This window comes from Motacilla alba, chromosome 14 (genome assembly GCF_015832195.1).
Source record: "Motacilla alba alba isolate MOTALB_02 chromosome 14, Motacilla_alba_V1.0_pri, whole genome shotgun sequence".
Classification (NCBI taxonomy): Eukaryota; Metazoa; Chordata; class Aves; order Passeriformes; family Motacillidae; genus Motacilla; species Motacilla alba.
In genome coordinates, this window is record NC_052029.1 from 11,123,502 (window position 1) to 11,143,307 (window position 19,806).

At 40.5% G+C, this 19,806-nt stretch overlaps 1 protein-coding gene across 3 annotated transcripts in view; it reads left to right on the forward strand.

The window, feature by feature from the left end:
• GPR146 (G protein-coupled receptor 146) overlaps positions 1-19,806 on the forward strand; it is a 48,980-nt gene that overhangs the window by 21,929 nt on the left and 7,245 nt on the right. The window contains exon 2 of one of the 3 annotated variants that reach the window (XM_038150954.1): positions 176-217. Coding sequence is in view for 1 of the 3 variants with exons in the window: in XM_038150953.1 (XP_038006881.1) it covers positions 9,644-10,067 (424 nt within the window). In the remaining 2 variants the exon portion in view is untranslated. Of the gene's footprint in view, positions 1-175; positions 218-5,420; positions 10,068-10,490; position 19,806 lie in introns of those variants that run through there. The other 2 variants (XM_038150953.1, XM_038150955.1) reach the window with 2 other exon arrangements.

Sequence of the window (19,806 nt, forward strand, 5' to 3'; positions counted from 1 at the left end):
TAACCACTGGATGAAAACACTGGATATTGTAAATGCTACACAGAGATGGTATAGGGAGATGCAAGACCAAAAATGAAAGTGATTTACCAGATTTGATTAAAGTTTGTTTTCATTTCTTTCAATCACCTAGAAGTAACTGTTTCACCTTTTCTTTTTTTATCTTTTCTCCTCCCAGTGGCTCCATCTCAGACTGACATTCTCCTGGGCTGCACCTCATGTAAGTAGAGCTGTAGCAATACAATGTGATTATTACTGTGCATGCTTATTTCATCAATGGAAAACTGTGAAAATATTTACCAAAACTGGGACTTCTAGACATGATATTTACTTCTGTGAAAAGGTACCGGATTACCAAGTCCTGACTGAAGATGTAGCTAAGATAAATGGTATTAACTCTCAGATTGTCCTTCTCAAAGATCACAAAGCTGCCACCTAAACAGTCTTATAAAGTTACATTCTATTTACTACATCTTTCTAAGTTTGTGAACTCTGGACTGTGTGGAAGTGTCCCATCATCCTTGATGCACTCCAGGGCTCTTTGCCAGGGAGGGAAACTCTGGACAAACAGACTAGAGGCACATCAGAAGGTTTAATTTGCATTACTCCTGCAAACGGCTTCCCAAGCCATGTGAAGCAGGAATGGAGGGTGCAATACTTTCCTGGGAGAGCATCCTGCCAGTTCAACTTGCCTTGGAAGCCCACAGCCCATGGGAATGAGTGTCATTAACAAGGGCTGAGAAGGGAAGAGGGGAAAGGCAAAGCCAAAGCCAAGCTTGTTGGCTCAGCGGGGAAGATGCATCTTTAGGAAAGACTTCTAATCTAAACTTAATCTGTTTAGATGTAAAGGACAGACAGAAAACTTCATCTTGTCTTCTTCAAGAGGCCAATTAAATCCATTCATGTGAGCCCTGATGGTGCAAACACCACCAAAACTCTGAGGGGGTATTTGCACACAACAAAAGAACATTCTTGGGTAAAAAGGGTGGCACCTGCTCAGCGTGGAGAGGAACAGGGGACTTGTACAGCCCAGTCTAATGAGCAAAGGATGAGAAGCCAGGAATTATTTAATGTTAATTCCAGCTCTGCCAGTACCAGCTGCTGTTCTGTTACTCTCAGCAGGTCACCTCATCTTTTTCATATTCTCCTATGTACAATAAACATTTTGGTGCCCAGTGCCCAACTCCCAATTTAATGTTCTAGTTAAATGCACTGCCTCCCTTTACTTTGATAAAGTACAGTCAGCATCAATAGTAATACTTCTTAAAAATATCTTTCCAACTATTGTGAAACAGGAGCTGACTGTTTATGGAGTACTTATTTTTTATGTCAGTTTACCATAGGGCCTCTTTAGCCACAGGCTTACAGCTGGAGGCCCCAAGGCATTTTTTGGGAGTGGAAACTTTTTGAGTTCAGCTCTTAACAAATTTCCAGCATGCAGTATGTTTTTCATTAGTCTACATGGTGTTATAATAAATGATGCACTTCCTCTCTATTTTATGATTTTTTTCTTTAAACATGCAACAATTTTTTCTGTGTCTGTTTTTTATTACTTTCAATATACTCAACCACACTAATCTTAGTGACTGTGTATAAAAACAGAAAGGATATATTGAATAAGATATCAGCTACAGCAAGACAAGCTTTTAAGTTTAAATTCTTCACTGAAGGCCAGTCATAAACCCATTACATGCATGCAGCTCCATGGGCAACCACTCTTTTAGAGGTTATTGTTAAAAAAATAAAATATGTTAGCCCAAAACCTAGAGTTAGTGTAGAAAAGGCTCCTACAACGTACTTACCTGCAAGATACTCAGCTACAAAAGTCTGATACCACTGGCAATTCTCCACTACAGGTTCCACTGTGTATTTGCCTGCTTTAAATATATTTTTATATAGTTGATACACACACTTTTTAAAAGACAGCCTTCCTTCTATAGTTTTCCCTCTCTCTGTAATTTTCAATAAGAATGTATTCTGGGGGCTAACAGCACCAGGAAATCCAGGCTATGCCAACAAGAAGAGATTCCAGTCAAACATCATCATGTCTGGCACACTGTGTTTCATTTACAAATCTTTGATTTCTAAATGAATGGCAGTTCAAAGTACACATGAAACACAGATACTTTCTGCTTATGTACATAGAGATTGTTAGAGATTAAACCACTTTTAATTAAAGACTTAAGCAGGTGTCAGTTCATGGTACTCTCTGAATTTGGTTTAAGATGTGTGTTCCAAAGTTACCCAGCAGCACATTAAATACAAGCAGAATCAAAGAGATTTTCCTAAACGAAGCCAAGAAAAGCTACTTTTTAGGAGGGTTTGAAGTTTGCTGCTACTGATCTGTCATTTATGGAAAATCACATACTTACTTGGGAAGCATTTTAGAACACTTAAAAAATAAACAAACCCCCAGCAAACAGCCCCATGAGACAGAGCCCCAGGCCACACAAGATGTATTCATTTCAGTGGGGTTTTGCTGTGCCTCTGTTTATGCATCCAACTACCCAGAGTTAATTTGCACTATCAAGGCCTAAACCAGATAATGTAAGAGTATTTTGGACTCAAATAACAAGAGTTTAAGCATGGAAATGGAACTACTTCCAAGTGATTTTTCTCTACGTCATACTTCAGAGTGAGAGCAATATGAGTGGCACCCTGATTCTCCATTACTCAAAGATTCTTCATTTCTTTTTTAAAAAGAAAATCCAAAGATTAAATTAAAGTCATCTGATGACAATACCTTAATATTTACCTTCATATTTTGTTGTAATATATAGTGAATTCAAGCGATTTCAAAAGTTATCCCGGATGCTTCTCATTTCAAGATGTTAAATATTGGCTCTCAGAAATTTCCATTACACATTGTCTGACAATATTTGCTGCTCTGGAGTACATGAACTGACTTTTAATTCTTACAGAGGTAATGATAATAAAGTTTGTAGAAGTCGGGCATAGTTGACATTTTAGAATTTCGTATTTATTGCAAGTCCCTCCTTTCCAGGTCTATAAAGTAAGTGTAAAAAATTGGTTAGAACTGCCAAATGTATAAATTCTCTCAATCCTTTCATCAGTTATAGCTATTCTCAGACTGGTCTCCTAATCACCCTTTAAAAATGAGGGCACCAGGACATCTTGGCAGCAGTGTTGCAGCTGACACCTGAACACAGTAAAGGAGCACACCTGTAATCCCGGGATTTTTTAACTAGTAAATCACAAACTGAAGTCCCAAACCAAAGAGCAGGCCATTACAGAGCTGTGGGGGAGGCAGAGCCAGGGATCCACCAGCTGGCAGTCAGGGGGATGCAGGACAAGCAGGGCACGAAGACCAGAACAAAGGCTGCTGAGCAGCCAGGGCTGTCATCTGCAGCAGTGAAGTACCAGCCCACCTCCCAAACGCTGCCTCATGGCAGCCACAGCACGGCTGCAAAGGCACAGATTAAAGGTGGCACAGGATGGTTACCATGAAAGCACAGTTTTTGGAGTTTCAATTGATCCCAAAGGGAGGACTGAGCACTCTTGTATAAACCAGCTTTCCCTTTTGCAGTTACCTTCCCCTGCTTCTTTACTTTATTACAATATTGCATCCAGAGAAATCTGAAAAATTAAAAAATGGTAGAAACCAAGATTTGTTTGACTGCTTCAGCAATAAGGTACAAATCTGGAGTAACCATGACAGCTCAAATTACAAAATATCCACCAGTGCAACCAAGAGTTACACACAGCTCATGAATTTTATCAAATGGGTCGCAGACAGTGAAAGGAATCTCCCTTAGCCAGGAAGGAAAAACGCCTAAATTCAGGTGAGATTCTTTTGTGCAGCTATGGCAGGCACAGGTTTCAAAGTGGGGCTTTGTATGGCTGCTCCACCTCCAGCTTTATTTGCTGGGAGCTGGTTATGTAACTAACACAAAAGAAAATAACTATTTCTGGGTTGTTTTCCTTTGCAAGCCCTAGGCTGCCAGGAGGAATTGAGAGAATTCAAAAGCAGCTTCCCTTCTGTTGCTCTTTTGGGTGTTTCTCTTTGAAGTGGCACCCTGAGTGGCTGCTCATTCACCAGTTTTGTAGGTAGCCTTTAACTCAATGCTTTCCACCCTTCAAGCTTAAGCACAGAAACATACAATTAATTAAACCAATTTAGTGGTGTTATTATTTCAGCCTTTTATTTCTACTTGGTGTCAGACTCTTAAGACGAAAGGACTCTTTGTAGTAGGATTTCAGACACTCTGGGGAAAATTATGAACTTTAAAACTGATTTGATCTGGTTCGTGCAACACACGAACAATCTAAGGAAATCATTTAGCTACTGCTTAAAGGAAAATTCATTCTAAAATCCAGAAACAGAGTCAAACTTCGCAGTGTTTCTGTGCTGTATTTAACTGATGATTTAACCCTTTGTTTTGACATGCTGGTTTTTAATCACATTTTCCCCATCAAAAGAAGACTCAGCCTAAAATATGGCATTTTTGCGAAGTAGATTTCCTGGCTAGGAAATCTTTGCTAACAGATAAATGAACCACTAACCTGCCAAATGGCTCTAAAGCAACAAAAATTGCATCTATTGCTGCTCATAATTGTAGTGCCCAAACACCACATTACTGGTTTCCAAATATTTTCCTGGTGTGAAATGTTTGCAAACCAATCTCTTGCACTGGTGCCAAACTCCAGGAACATTCTCCAGGATGGTTTTAGTCCTTATATAAAAAAAAAAAATTCCCACATTATTAAGAATTACTATGCAGAAAAGATCTCAGTGGATCTCTCTTACCATAATGGCTCACTCCCTTTTCCACACACTGCATATATTATTTATTTTCATTCTTTGAGCATGGGATTTTACAGCCATAATTATCTCATTTTCTCATAGTACAAACAGTCCAATTTTCATTCATTAAGGTCAACATTTTCATTGTATTCTTCCTCTGGTTTTTTCTTCCCTTTAAAATTTGCCATGAACAATAAATACAACAGATTTATGCCATCAAAATACTTCTTGGGGTAGAGATTTATTCATAAATTGTTTTTTCACATGAGCATAGATCAGAAGTGGCAGTAGTAAAATGAACAGCTAGAGGAAATGATGTTTTAACTCCTCAATCTTCGACCTCATCTTCAAAGACTTTTGTGCTACAATTTTCTCCAAAATCTGGAAGGCTTCAAGAAGTAATGTGCAGTCAAGCAGATTTTAGAAGCTGGTAGCACTTCATGGTCAGCTGACTGTGAAAATCCCACTCACTACCACAGTCTGGAGCTTACAAACTTGGTGCTCTACAACTTTCTTTAAAGGGCTGAAGGGTGGGGAGACCGCAGCCAAGAATTTATTAAGGAAGACAGTAATACCCTGGACTTTTCCCTTTGCTTGTGCTTTCTCCTGCTTCTCCTGTGCTGCAAAGTGAGCTGCAGTGCCTTCAGCCTGTCCTGTAAGCTTCACAAAACACACCCAGAGGGTTAAAGCCCTTCCTCCCTCCCCACCACCTGAGGTCTGCAAAGGAAAGAGCTGCTGCAAGCCTGGTAACAGGAAAAGGTCAGGAGCTGTGTATTATATCCTGTATGTTTGGATTAGCCCACAATAGCTAAATAAACTGATCTGATGTCTAATGACATTTTCAAACAGTAGCTAATAAAGTGAGCCAAAGTATGCAGAGACAAAAGATGCACACAGACACACCAAAGAACATCTCTAATGCATCCACACAAGCAATGACCTAACAGAATTTCAGCAGTTTGGCCACACCAATCAAGGCCAGATATAAAGGAACTCAAGTTAAATAACCTGCTGGCTAGAAAAGACAGATACTCCTGCCTTGCCCATTATTACCACTCCTACTGATATGCAGCTATCAGGTTTTTTGCACAGACCCATGTTTTTGAAACAGAATCATGGTCTTTTTGAAATAAAGTAAAAGGCATGCTACTAACATGAACCACAAGCTTAGAATATTTTGGGAGAGCTTCTATGAATTAGCAGGGTTAGCAGGTCTGAGGGATTTTCACTAAAAATCACATGAGGATCCCGGGTCATGTCAGCAGAGGAAGGAGCTGTGCTGGAGGAGGTTCCACTCCTGTAATGATGGAGCTGGCACAAGGGAGGTTACCCTGAGCTGCCTCAGCTGCTCAGTGCACTGCAGTGCCCCCCAGAATCAGCTCCTCCCTCGTCCCACCTGGACACCAAGCAGGTGCCACTTGTTTTCTGGTGGCCCTCAGCAGAAAAGAGGCTGTGCCAGGCTGTGACACATCCAGCCTCCACAGCCAGTTTCACCAGAGCTCATCTGCAACGGCCCTCAGGGAGAGCTGGGTGAATTCCTCAAACCAGAGACGCTGGTTCTGAGGAATGAATGTATGATTAATGGAGTTGCAGCACTGGTACCGTTGTGGTCGCCTTTTTTAAGTTTTCCATCAAAGTTCTTGCAACCTGAAATACTGTAGCAGATGAAAAATGAAAGGGACTCAAAGCTGTGCCCATATAAAAGGCAGTGCTAAAGCAACTAATCTAAAATGTGCAAATAAGTCTTGCTTACCTCAGCTGATTTGCACATTCACTTTCATTTTTTTTATGTAATTACCAAAGCATTTTCAGACTTGTTACGACCAAATATGAACTTGCTGAATATTCACACAAAGATGAAACAGAAATAAACAGTCTTGAATGAATCCCATTAATACTACACCTCGCTTTACACTTAAAACAGTAATACTGAAAATGAGAAGGAATGTCAGTGGGGATTGGCTTCATTCTGTGCAATGAACCAGGAGATCTTTGCTCAGAGTCTCTCTATCATGAATCACCAACTGCTTGCATTCCTTTGAAGGTACCAGCTTAAGATAAAAGTATACTGAGGAATATTTGTGATAATCCTTTAGATGAATAATCACTCTTTATAGACACTCTGCACATGGGTATGAAGGGCTGAAACACACACATTAATTCACTAATATTATAGTGATGCTTCAATGAAACCACTTCAGCTCATAAAAATAATGCTCTGGCAACCACAGTCCTGAATAACTACTTTCACTTTAACCTTGCGATTTGTTTAATCCACCTGAATCACTGACTCTGCCTAGGTTACTGCACAGAGCACTTCTGGAAGGTGAACTTCAGAAAGCCCTTAAAATGTCAAACAAAATTGAACAGAACTTTGTTTTGGTCTTCTTGAGCTTCTGCAAGTAAAAACTACTACTAGAATTGTCTATCAGTTAGATAGATATAGTTAGATCCGTTAGGGACATCAGCACCTTAAACATATCATGACTTAAACATCTGAATCACTACAGATTATTCTGTAAACATAAACCTGCACTGTTTGAATCCCATTTTCATATTAACAAAGTTACCTGTATTTATGAACTTCAGGGCTGTGCATTAACTTTGCAGCACCATCAGCCATGACAGACATAATTGGGAGAAGATGGACAGGGAACTGTCGTATTTAATTCAGTGTATGAATCGAGCAAAAAGCACTGAACAGTACACTGCATCTGAAAATTAATCTTGTGAGGAGGCCTCCAAGGCTTCTGTGATCCCTGCTGCACAGTGGTGACAAAAAAACCAAAACCCTGCATTATGCTCTCTCTGTGTGTTTCATGCTCACACCAGACACCTGTCCAGCTGAACCTCTACCTTGTGCACAGCAAAAATATCTGGCTTGTGCTTAAAGGTGTTTTAGGTCTGGGCTAATTTTCCTGGCAGGTTACAGAAGAGGCTCCACCTTCACTGAGGTTTGTGCTTGCTGACTTTGCAATGAGGCAGAGTTAAAAAATAAGTCACTAAAGTAAACTTCAACATTTCCCTCAGTCCCCCTGCAGCTGTGTGGCCAGGACAGAGTCTCAGCACAAAAACCCATCCATAGATCTGCCCACGGATTCTTCATTCATTTTAGGGTTAATCTCCTTAATGGCTGATAAGTAGAAGTGTATCTTAAACTTCAGTGCTCTGGGGAGGCCAGAAAACACAAGAAATACCTGTAAGAGTTCTGTAAGTATGGATATTGTTGAAATGTGCTTTATGGTCAAAGCACAGCAATTTCCTCTGTCCCACAAGTTCCCTAAGTAGCTCCAGGTGATCAACTACTACTTGTTACTACAAGCTGTAGTTACACAGCATCATTGTGTCAGGGATTCCATATCTCTACACTCGAACAAACCTTGCAGAAAGTCTGCTGGACAAACCAGCCAGGAAAATGGAAAAGGTATTAGGTTATAGGCACTGCAGCCTGAAAGAAGTGATGGACTGGCAGGGCCTATGAGAGCAAGCAGTTGCCTCTATAAACCAGGAAAGCAGCAGACTCGAAGGAGCCACGTTATTACCCCCTGCTCTCCCTGGAGACCAAAGGAGTGCTATTCCATCTCCCAATCTCTGCATTTTTGTCCTGCAAAAAGCCGATACGCTAAAGTTTATGAGGTCTGAATTTCAAAAGGAAAGCACACTTCCCCTTCAATTCCATGCCCAACTGTCACTGGTATTATCAAATATAAATCAACAACACAGCTTGGGTTTTCTTCTCCGTGTTTCAAAATACAAACCATACATAATGGCTTAACGAAATGAGTGATAAGTATGAAATATTACAAGCATAAAAAAAGGAAAAGTCCTAATCCTGGGCCGCCCCATACTGTCTCCTCAAAGAAATATTACTTCAGAGATTAAAGAAGTGCTTGTTTATTTAATAATTTGACCAATCTCCAACAATGGAAAATCTAATGGAAAATACTTACAAGGGACCTACAAGCAGAGCTGCTGTGTGATAGACATTGTAAATAGAGACTTGGGGGGGTTTAACTTTAATATAAACAATAGAAGCTTAGCCAAAGGGAACAAAAAATAACTGAACTAAGCAAATACTTAGATCATAAATACCAACACTAAGAAAGTTCTCAGGTGTTAACCTTAGAGCCTATCTCAGAGTCCTGTTGTAAAGTTTTAGCTTCTAAGAAACTGCAAAATTAAAAATAAGCAACTAATGGCATAAAATAACAAAACACATTTATATTACATACACTAAAGAAGATTCACATGCTAACGTGAAAGACAAGTTCTTCATTCATTTTGTGGGTCAACTCCTTTATGGTTAGTAAGTAAAATCATGTATTAAACTTTACTGCTTTGGGGAGGAAAGAAAACACATAAATTACAGTTTAAAAAGGCAAATTATTTAAGGACTATTTGTATTCAAGCTAAATAGACGGAATCATGATGTTACAGGCTTTTTATTCAAATGCAAAGAATTTACATTTACCTACCACCTCATTAAAGTCAGATGATAGAGCAGCACCATTTTCCTTACATGATTCTTCCCCCCCCCCCCAATTAAAATGTTTCTCCTGAACGCATAAAAGAATTCTGAGGTTTACAGTATTTTTAAAGCTTGCATTGGCTCTTTTTCAGGTCTAATGTTGGTAACTGTCTAAATCTCCAGAGGCCAAGAGGATGTTGCAGGGTTTTGGTAAACAGCATTGTGTTTCCAAGGTGGGGGGGATACGACTCCCGCCACACACAGCTGTGATGAGCAGCTCTGAAGAAAATCACATCTCACTAACATAATATTTTTGTCAGCTTGGTTCATTCTGGCCATGACTCTGTTAACGTGCACAGAGTAGCTGCTCTGACGGTCAAATTCTTTTCGCGTACCAAAGCTCTCTGGGTTTGATGCAGCCGCTGTTTGTCTCCCGTTACGTAACAACACCAAAGGCTGAACTGTTCCCCGAACCGCAGCGTGTCCTTTCCCTCCGTCCTTTCCTAAAAAAGACCTCTCCAAACCCTTTCACAACCAGGGGCAGGGTACACAGCACCGTGCCTAGGGCAGGATCGGGCCCTGGTTTTGTCAGAGCTCCAATGAGAGCGTGTGGCTGCAGCTTAGGGGATTATGAGCGCGTATGTGCAGGGCAGTCACATGTGCCCACAGTGTCCAGTGCCACGCCGAGGGCACCACGGCCACAGCGGCTCCCAGGGTTTACTCTGCCCCAGAAACGAGACACTGCGCTCTCTGCTGAGCTCGCTCACAAAAGGGTCTGGCTTGATGGGCAAAATGTTTCTGCCGGCCATCAAGGGACAGCGAGGCAGTGCCTCCCAGGTGAGATTTTAAGCAGTTCTCCTTTTAGATTGCTTTCTGTTTTTAAGAGCCTAGAAAGAATTTACATAAATGCATCTAAGCCTTGCATCAGTAGAAATGAATAGTGCCGTCATTAGAGAACAATGTTTGGGTTTTAGATAACGGTTCTTTAGGGAAAACATCGCTGTTTGAATTTGTCACACTCCCACTTTCATCTGGTAGGCCAAAACAAAGTTATAGTAGCTTTTCTTGTGCGTATCAATTTTCATGCACATTAGGCTAGATTTCTCACTGTTTCTTTAGGCAATAACTATGTGCTTACTTTTTATTTTATTTATTGCTCTGAATATACAAGATCTCTATGTTTCTGTTTAGTATTAGTATTGTATTAAGAGATATTAGAGAAGTATAGTATTAGAGAAGTATAGCAGAAGTTAATCCAATTAGTCTTTAAGAGAGAAAAGAAGTTCTCAGTAAAAGTGAGATCGTTATGAATCTTTTATTCATAGGATAGTAATGAACATGCAGCAAACCATACTGTGAAATATTACTCCAAAGCAGATAGACACAGCAGTAACTAATTAACTAATTAATCACAATTAAGTTGCATTTTAATTTATAAGAGAAGGTAAGCCAAAGGCAAACTTCAAAGCACCAAAAAATTTCCTGACTGCTTTCAGCAGAAGCTTTGAATAAGCAGAATGACTGCTGTCCTTTTAGCCTCCATAAGCATTTTTAACTACACTAATCAATGTGATTTTTGCAAATCTGTTTTCTACTGTATGCAGCAGAACACCTACTTTCCCTTAGGGCTCTGTCAGCTGAACTTAACTTTGTTCTGATAGAAATGCTAATGCAGCATAAAAGGCAGCACCCTATTTGTCATGCCAGCATCACATCTGGCACGGGTTTGATTGGCTCCATCATTTAAGTCTGAGCAGAATTCCATGGATTTCTACACAAGTCAGACTGATTCTGAAGTGATGCAACAAAGTTAATCAAATGTCTGGTCAAAGTGATTCATGTAAACATCAATGTTTGTGATTAGCACATCAGACTGATTCGTCTGAACTCCTGCATGCAGGATCTGAACATCGGATAAGAGGTTATCAGAATATTCTGCATATTTTCCACAACAGCCACAACAAGTAAAGCTCATTTAGGTGAAGACAGACCTGCAGGCTCCAGCGCCCCCCCTACAAACTGTGCTTTACTGTTCTCAGCACCCAGTGCCTGTGTGTGGGCTCTGTCAAAACAACCATTTATCAATCATTAGTAAGAAACTGGCTCTCTGACAAACTAATTACTCCTCAGGCTTCCACCCATTAGCACAGGAGGAAGCAGATTATACATTTATTTTTGTGGTGGGCTGACCTCAGCTGGGCACCAGGTATCCAACAAAGCCATGCTCTCACTCCCCTCCACGGCTGGACAGGGAGAGAAAATGGAACTCAAGGCTTGTGTGTAGAGAGGAGAGGGAGAGATCACTCACCCATTACCATCCTGAACAAAACAGACTCACCTTACAGAAAAATTAATTCATTAACCATCAAATTAGAGTAGGGTAATGAGAAATAAAACTGAACACCTTCCCAAAAGCCTGCCATGCAAACCCAATATATCATGGCTCCTGCAGTAACAAAGGTGCTACAGAAGTTGTTTTTGCTTCCTGAAGCAGGCAAGACTTATTACAAACAGTATGTTACCTATGAAGGACACTAAGAAATCTCTACAAAAACTCTGTTTAAATTTGTAGACTTAACTGCTGTATGGCATGTGAATGGATACACTGCAGTTAGTAAGCACTAGGATTTATTTCCATGTCCCTAACATGGCTGTTAGGGACAGCCATGATTCCAGATTCCAGGAATCTGTACAAATCCTAACCATGGCTTTCCAAAACACCATGGAATGGATGCAGTGTGGGCAGCAGGTGGCTACTGGTAGGAGACTCCAGGTATGACTTCACAGATGTTTTTGTAATGGGAGGCTTTAGGTCTAAAGAGTCCAGGTTTACAGAGGTCTCAGACTCCTTTACGCATTTCTTCCCACAAAATTACTTGGGGTTTTTTTTTTTTTGCCCTTGTAGACATTTGTCCAGTCTCATGTTGCCCTGGAAAAACAATACCCATTAAGAGTACCTAAGGAAGCATCCTCACCCACAGGTCTGTGGAAGGATGGCCAAGGACTCAAATGAAATCCTCAAATACTTAAACCTGTCAAACTCTTTGTCAGCATCCCAGAACAGAACGTGCTTAAGGGTTATTTTTAAATTTGATATATACATACACCTGCAGTGGGGAGTCTTAGAAGAAACTGAGTTTATTGGTAGAACATTTTTATGACTACGGGACCAAAACTCCCTGTCACTGATAAAGTGGAGTGGGGAGTGGCACATGGCAAGCAATAGATGGACAAATCAGAACTCATTCATGTCAGAAAGATGCCTCAAGCCCCTGGTAAATGAAAATTCTTATTCTAAATCTTGCCATCTAATAATAACCAACCTTAGATCAGCATTAATATTATACTATACCCCCTGGAATGTAAGTTTACAGTATTTTATTCAGACATTATAAATGGAATAAGATGTAATCAGTAATTATGCAAGTTCATCCAGAAGGCAGCTAGAAAATGCTATTTCCTCCACCAAGCAGTGAAAATTAAAAGCCACAGGAGTGTCAGGAACAAGATGTCTCAGACTTGCCAGCAATTAACAGAAAGATATGTTTATCTCCAGCGGATGTGACAAATTTTGAAGTCATTTCAGCCTTAGTACCACTCTGCTGAGGGCTGATTTTTCCCTTCAAACTCAAACTAGTTTTATAATTCTTCTATATGCTATCTGATAAAGAACTATGTCAATGTTTCTGCTTTTACTGGAAACCTGGTCCCTGCGGTCAGGGTCTGTTCCACAAGAGTTTCCTCCCCGGCCAACGTGATGGTCTGGCTGATTAAGTCACCGAGTCAGCTTTCACCAGTGTTTCTAATAGGAAACAGCATTATGTTATAGTTTCCAGGAAAAGTACCATCTGTGCCTCCTGCCAGTCTCTGCAACTGGCACCAAAAGATCTCTGGGGAATGTTTCTGTACTGCCAAATTTCAGCAGAGTTCCCTGCCACAAGCCCTGAGCATGGGTGAAGCTGACAAACAGCGGGGGAAGATAAGAGCTGCTGTTTCCATCCTGCCAGCTCACTGGGCCAACTCATTTACACAGTAATTCCAGCACAGTCCGTGCACCTTTGACACTCTCTTCCTGGAATAAATTCAGTCAGCAAAGCCCAGAATTGCCATAATTTGAATTAATTTTGGTTGGCGAGAATCTGCCTTCTTAACTGGAATGATGCTGATTTACATGAACCAGTACAAACATTCCTTACCTGGAACACGGGCAATTCCAAAATGCTGGAAATGCAGAGATCCAGGCACCTGCTATCTTGTAAGGTGCAAATGACCTGATGGCACTTATTAAAGACATTACCTAAACAAAGAATTTTATCATGAAACTGTCTTTTAGATTATCTCAAATATTAAAAAGGACTCAGCAGAAGTTTCTACAATATGATGATCTTTACATAAAAAAACAGGAACAAGTAAGTTTCATGATTTTTTTCCCCCCAAACCAGTCTTAACTGACCTGTTGCTCTACAGTTTAAGTGGCTGTAGGTACTGGGCGCAAAACTCCTTATATTTAAACATCAATGATTGCAAGTTACAAAAAATTTATTAAAGAAATCACCCACTGAGTCTATTAAGTTCCTGAAGTCAGAATAAATGAATGAAATATTTTCATTAAAAACAGTGGGATAAAGTGTCTACTAAGTCCCAGCTGCTCTGAACATCAATATCACAACAGTAAAGATGCCTTCAGAAGGTGTCTGTAACCCTTGTCAAATCCACTGAGTTGTAGTACTTCATAGGAGAAGAATCTGCAACTCAGATTTAGTTAGATTCAGTTTTAAACTGAAGGAAATTATTTGCTTGTGTGGTCTCCGAGAAACTGAAATTTTCTGTATTTTTTAATTAATTCTTTAGGTTTCTGTGGCTCACCAGTTACAAGCACACTGAAAATTCTTACAAAGGTTAAATTTTTTTAGAAGTTTGTGTTCAGTGAAGCAGTTAAAAGAATTAATACCTATACATAACAACTTTCAATCATCTTGATACTGAATGCTATTTAAGGTTGCTCCTCTGTAGTTTTAAAGTGGGATAGCTACATCAAAATCAGATTCCAAGGGCTCTGAAAACATGGAGCAGAACTGCAGCAGTGCTAACTGGCAGCTCAGCACTCTGAATGGCGCCATCTACTCTGCTGATGCTTAAAAGCTGTCACTTCTTGTATTCCAACCGGTCAACTTTATAAAATCCAGAACTGGAAGCACCTTACGTAAGCCGATTTTCTAATACTGCATTCATTCTAATTATTCCTGTTATTTAATACACCATAAGTTCCTGGAAGTGAATAGGAATACTAGGGAAATTACTCAGGTTTTGTTTTGTATATAGCTTAATCTTTTTAAAAAGCATTATCTAGTGGGTATTAGAGCATCTCCAAATTGTATCTCATGTCAGGATCCCCGGCAGCTAAGGTCTGTAGATAGATGAATACAGGTAATCACTGTGTAAATTCATTCTGCCTGATGGAATCCTCACCTTTAGAACTGAAAAAAGTAAGATATTTCACTTTTTGCAGTGATGAAATCTTTAAGAGTTAAAAGCTGCACTGTTCACTCTGTAGTGAATTCTTTCTCACTGCACAGAAGCATGAAAAAAGTAGCAATATATCATGTTTTCCATATAGAAGCTATTACAGAATTCAGTGATAAAGTCAGGAAGGGGTGGAGCAGCACCATCAGTGCCACTCATCCAATGCTGGGACAGGGAGAACTTAACAAAACAAGGGTGAGTTGATGGAGTTAACCCGTGCAGAGCCCCCGGTGCAGCTGGTCCCCAGCAGCTGCCAGGAGGGCACAGCCACTGGCAACCCAGCTCCCCCAGAGGCTGCACTGCAAAGAAATGAACAGCAAAAGAGGCAGGATTTATCTGGAGTGACAGATGTGCCTGGCAGATAGCATCTGTGTCTGAACAAGGGACTCCTTCCACATAAATCTCTAGGGGCTGCAGTGCTGGGCTGTCTCCTCTCCACAGACCCTCTGCCCCATGGTAGCTGGTTATTACAACCTTCAGAGCACCACCACACTGCCAGTCTCCAACAGACCTAAAGGGCTCTTAAACACACCATTTAGCAGTTTTGATTATGGTTTCCAGAGTAGCTGATCTTTTTTATCTTCCTTTATTGGAGTATATTATCTGTTCTCATAAGCTTTAAGCTGCTTAGAAATTGAGAGGGAGAAAGAGAAACTAAAGCAAATACAATTATTCATTTTGATGGATACACACATTGTTCTGAGCAACCTTCTGTGAACTCTAAGAGCAGAAGAAAGTTCTGCAGTTCTAAACTATTAGAGAATATGCAGATCCTAAAAAAAAAGTTGCCATACCCTAAAATCCAGTTTTCTTCCTTCTTCCAAACAAAAAGCCCATCTGAACTCATTTCTTGATGCTTAGTGACCCGTGGCAGCAATTAGCAGGCTTACTTTTGACATGGCCTTATATGAACTCAGATTCCCAAAGAGCTGAACAGTCTAAACAAAAAGCAAATGTGCAGCTGACATTGCTAATAATTCTATTACATTAAAAATTTTACATATTATTTACACATTTAATAATAACAGTGATAAATAACAACAACAAAAGGTCGAAACAGGAGGGAAAAGCATCTGTTTAGCAGGTTGCCAAGAGGCCCAGGGCAATAAGCAGATTATCATGGCACAAGGGGGATCTGAATCACCAGGTAGCTGCTATGCAAATGATTTACCACAAAGATGGTGCCTACAGAATGAGAGGATAAACAAATGAGACAGGGGTTGCCAACATCTGTGGAACAATGACAGAGGTCACCCACCCACAGGAAGGAGCTCTGAAGACAACATATATTCAGAATTTCAGGAAAAGAAGAGTGAGCAACCTCAAAGGGTGACCAATGCAAAACGCAAAGATCAATTTCAGGAACATGGGTATATCTCTGTACTCGTGCCACGTGCAACAGAAATGCACCCTTACAGTTCTCGAGAATGTAATCTTTATTGCTGATTCAAAATACCAAAGAAGAGCCTGAGATACACCACAGAAAAGTCACAAAGTAGAAGTGAAAGTGTGTCATGGTTGGAAGCCCTGTCATCATTTGGATGGGATACTGGTGCGTGTGTGTGTCATATGAGCAAATAATGATAGGTGGTGCAGTTTTAATTGTAAGGGAGTCTTCAGGGAGAGATAAAGAGGAAAACATTGGCCAGGCAGATAGGAAACTCAAGGGGTATTTTAAGAAATCAGGAAATGAACATAAGAATTTATGCATGGACAGAAGGAATGTTAAAGGAAAAACACTGGTCCAAGGGAAGGCAGTTACCTCTAAAGCTGGAAATGGGTTCACAGTACTCAAATTGTGCAGAATCAAGTGGGAGTAGCCTGAGTTGGGTTGCAAAGGTGAAAAATCTTGAGTTTATTTTAATTATTAATTATTGTTATGCTGCTACTAAAGCAGGTTATACAGTAAAGGGAAAGGGTTTAGAAAACCAAAACTTGAGCCTAATGAAAGGTGAAATCAGCGGGACCAGAATGTTGGGTGACTACTCTTCCATGAGCTGACTTGCCATGAGTGGCAAACCCCTTGCTCCCTCTCTTTCAACTGACCTGCTCTTGCTTTTTGATTTGTACTTTTTAAAATATCCAACATAGGCTTATTATAGTCAATGCTACTTTGTGTCACTTCTCCCCCTTGTTTGATCGTGCCCTCTTTCACCTTACATTGCACTGAGTTAACCACATTATAAATGGAACCAGTATCAATTATGAACTTCCCCTGCCAAACTGGTCAATGGTTGCACCACAAAGACAGAAATGACAGGGTTGGAAGGGGCCTGTTTTTCAGCCCAGCCCCCAGTATCAAGCAGGATTTTCTTCTCCACTCATGTTAAAAGCATTTTATCTGAGCTGTATCATTACATTATAAACAGCAGCAACTCAGCAACTGCATGAGGAAAGTATATTCCAAAACCTACTTGCTTGCACTGCTGCATTTTCCCCCCCTCACATCTAACCTGAGCTATTTAGTTTTACTTTTCTGTATATCCAGCCTTGAAGTCATTTGCTAATCCCTATGGTATGTATATAAGCTAGTAAGCCTAAAGAAATGTCATGTCACCCAGACTGAGAGGGAACAGCAATGTTACACTTCACTCTCTAGCACTTGAGAATTCAGGGTGCTCCCCTTGATGTACAACTAATTGTAGGTTTCTAATTTTCCAAAAACATTGATCATCCATTATTTAAAGTTTTAAGAATTAATCCATAAGTAATATTCAACATGTCCCTTTCAAAAAGCATTTTTCAAACCCTGATCAGGAGCTGACAATCTACTAAGTCATGGTTTATATATACATACAGCACTTCTGGCCATGATTTTTAGTTTGCTCAGTCTAGATCTGAAGCAAATCTGTGCTGCCCAGCAAAGCTCTGTGTAGGGCCCAGCCTTCCCCTAGGCAACACCAAGTTTGAGTCTGTAGGATTTGAGATCCCGTGGGAACTCAAGAGGACGTGACAAAGGTACAAGTGTTTGGCATGTTTAGAGACTTACCTCGTTGGCAACAGCTTTATTAGCTATGTACTTTACCAGCTATTAGTTTATAATGATACCACAGCTTGTGAAAACACACTGAGGGGTCAGATACACCAGGTAAGAGCTACATCACAGGTAGATGATAATAGAGCAAGTCGACAAACCATGTGTTGTATAAACAGAAAAATCTGCAGAGAAAAGAGGCAGCGCTGTAGCTGGATGAAGTGTTGGTTTTTTAAGTCAAATAAAATAATCCGAGCGTAGAATGGTCACGCTTCAAACTCTTACCCAACCTGCTCTGCAACTTAGTGCTGCATTATGAATGGAAATGTCTGAAAAAGCCTGACTGCAGCTATGGACTCTAAAATACAACTGAGCAGAACTTCATTTTTTCTCATTATTTAAAGTTAATTTTATGGCTCTTTTCTAAAATAATCTTTGCCACCATTTGCTGTCAACTTCTTGTGCTGTGTTGCAAGAAGTTTGTTCATAAGTACTTCATGGATATTGTTATCTAAATAAAACCACCTTCAGCTTTAATGGAGTGTAAGGAAATTGGCTTTTGGCCAAGTATGAGCACTCTAAAAGGGCTTCTACGTGAATACCTTTCCTACTTTGCTGTTTCCCTGGTGAACTTAGGATCATTAAAGTCCTTCTTAAGTTCTGAAGCACCAAAAACATGATGCCACAGTTTGTAACACAGAGTTATCCACAGCACACACACAGTTCTGTCTGTGGACTATCTATCGAACAGGAACGGGGGAATTTTCTGCTTTTGGGAGCTGCAGTGGTTTTACAATATTTGCCATGAACATTTAAATACAAACTGAGGTCAGATAGAGTAACCCAAGACAAATGAGATGACCATTTTTAGACTTCACAGAATACTCAGAGCTGGAAGGGATCCACAAGGATCTAGTCCAAGTGTTAAGCCCATATGGAGATCAAACCCATAACACTGGTGTTAGCATCATGCTCTAAACAACTGAGCTAATCTCAGGTTTAATGTTTTTCCGGTATTTATTTCATATACAGCTGCTTATTTTTCCAATAAGGGATGCTGCACTGGTGTTTATTTGCTATGGAATAAAGCTTCAGAATTTCTAAATATAAGACAAATTATTTTGAAAAAGGCAGCTCTCTGTTTTGGTTGGTGGTATCAGTTGGAAACATACTTCAAAGGTAGTCCCTTTTCATTAGTCTGAGGAGTTTCCATATAAACAACAGAACAACCACAGGAAAAAAATCATTATGGGATAAATTATCAATCTGCAGTTCAAAAGCTCTTTCAAGAAGTGATCCATTTTAAAGTTGTGGAAAATATAAACACCCAGATCCATTAACTGCAAGTGACATGCAAATATCCTTGAGATTAATCAACTTTTTTAAAAAGGAAGCAGAATAGAACTCATAACACCATCACAAAATGAGGATTATGTTGTAACACCTTTTCACAACACCAAAACAATCTCCAAATTCAAAGTAAACGCTCAGAAACTTTTCTTCCTATCTTGTTTTAAAAGCTGGCTTATGTTTGCCAGCACCACAAGCACCTGTGCACTTTGTAGTACAGGAATTTTTAAATACTGATTGTTCAGGATATATGGCCTATGAAAATGAAACCTCAAAGCTACATATTCTCATCCCGAGTTAAAAATAAAACCCACGCTCTTGAGTGAAGGCTGTTGACTGCACTTGCCGGGAATGGCACGGGCTCTGCAGCAGCCCTGCAGAACCCCAGCACCGATGACAAAACCATAACAAACCTGCACGCCCATGGATTTTTAGCAGTAAATCCGAAACCCAGGCACTACAAAGCGAGCTGGATCCAGCAGCTCCCAGCACAACCTCTCACTTCTTGAAACTGGCTGTAAACAGGGGAAGGGAGGGGCCAGGCGCCTGCCAAGCCAAGCAGAAACTTGTGAGTAACTTAGAGAGGCAAAACAAGTGCAGCGCAGGCAGCGGCTCCCAGCGCGGTGCCGGGCCAGCACCATGATCCCCGGGAGAGCCACGCCGGGGCCTGGCGGCTGGCTCGGTGCCTCGGCAGGGCGGCTCGGGGCAGCGGCAGCCGGGAATTAGAGG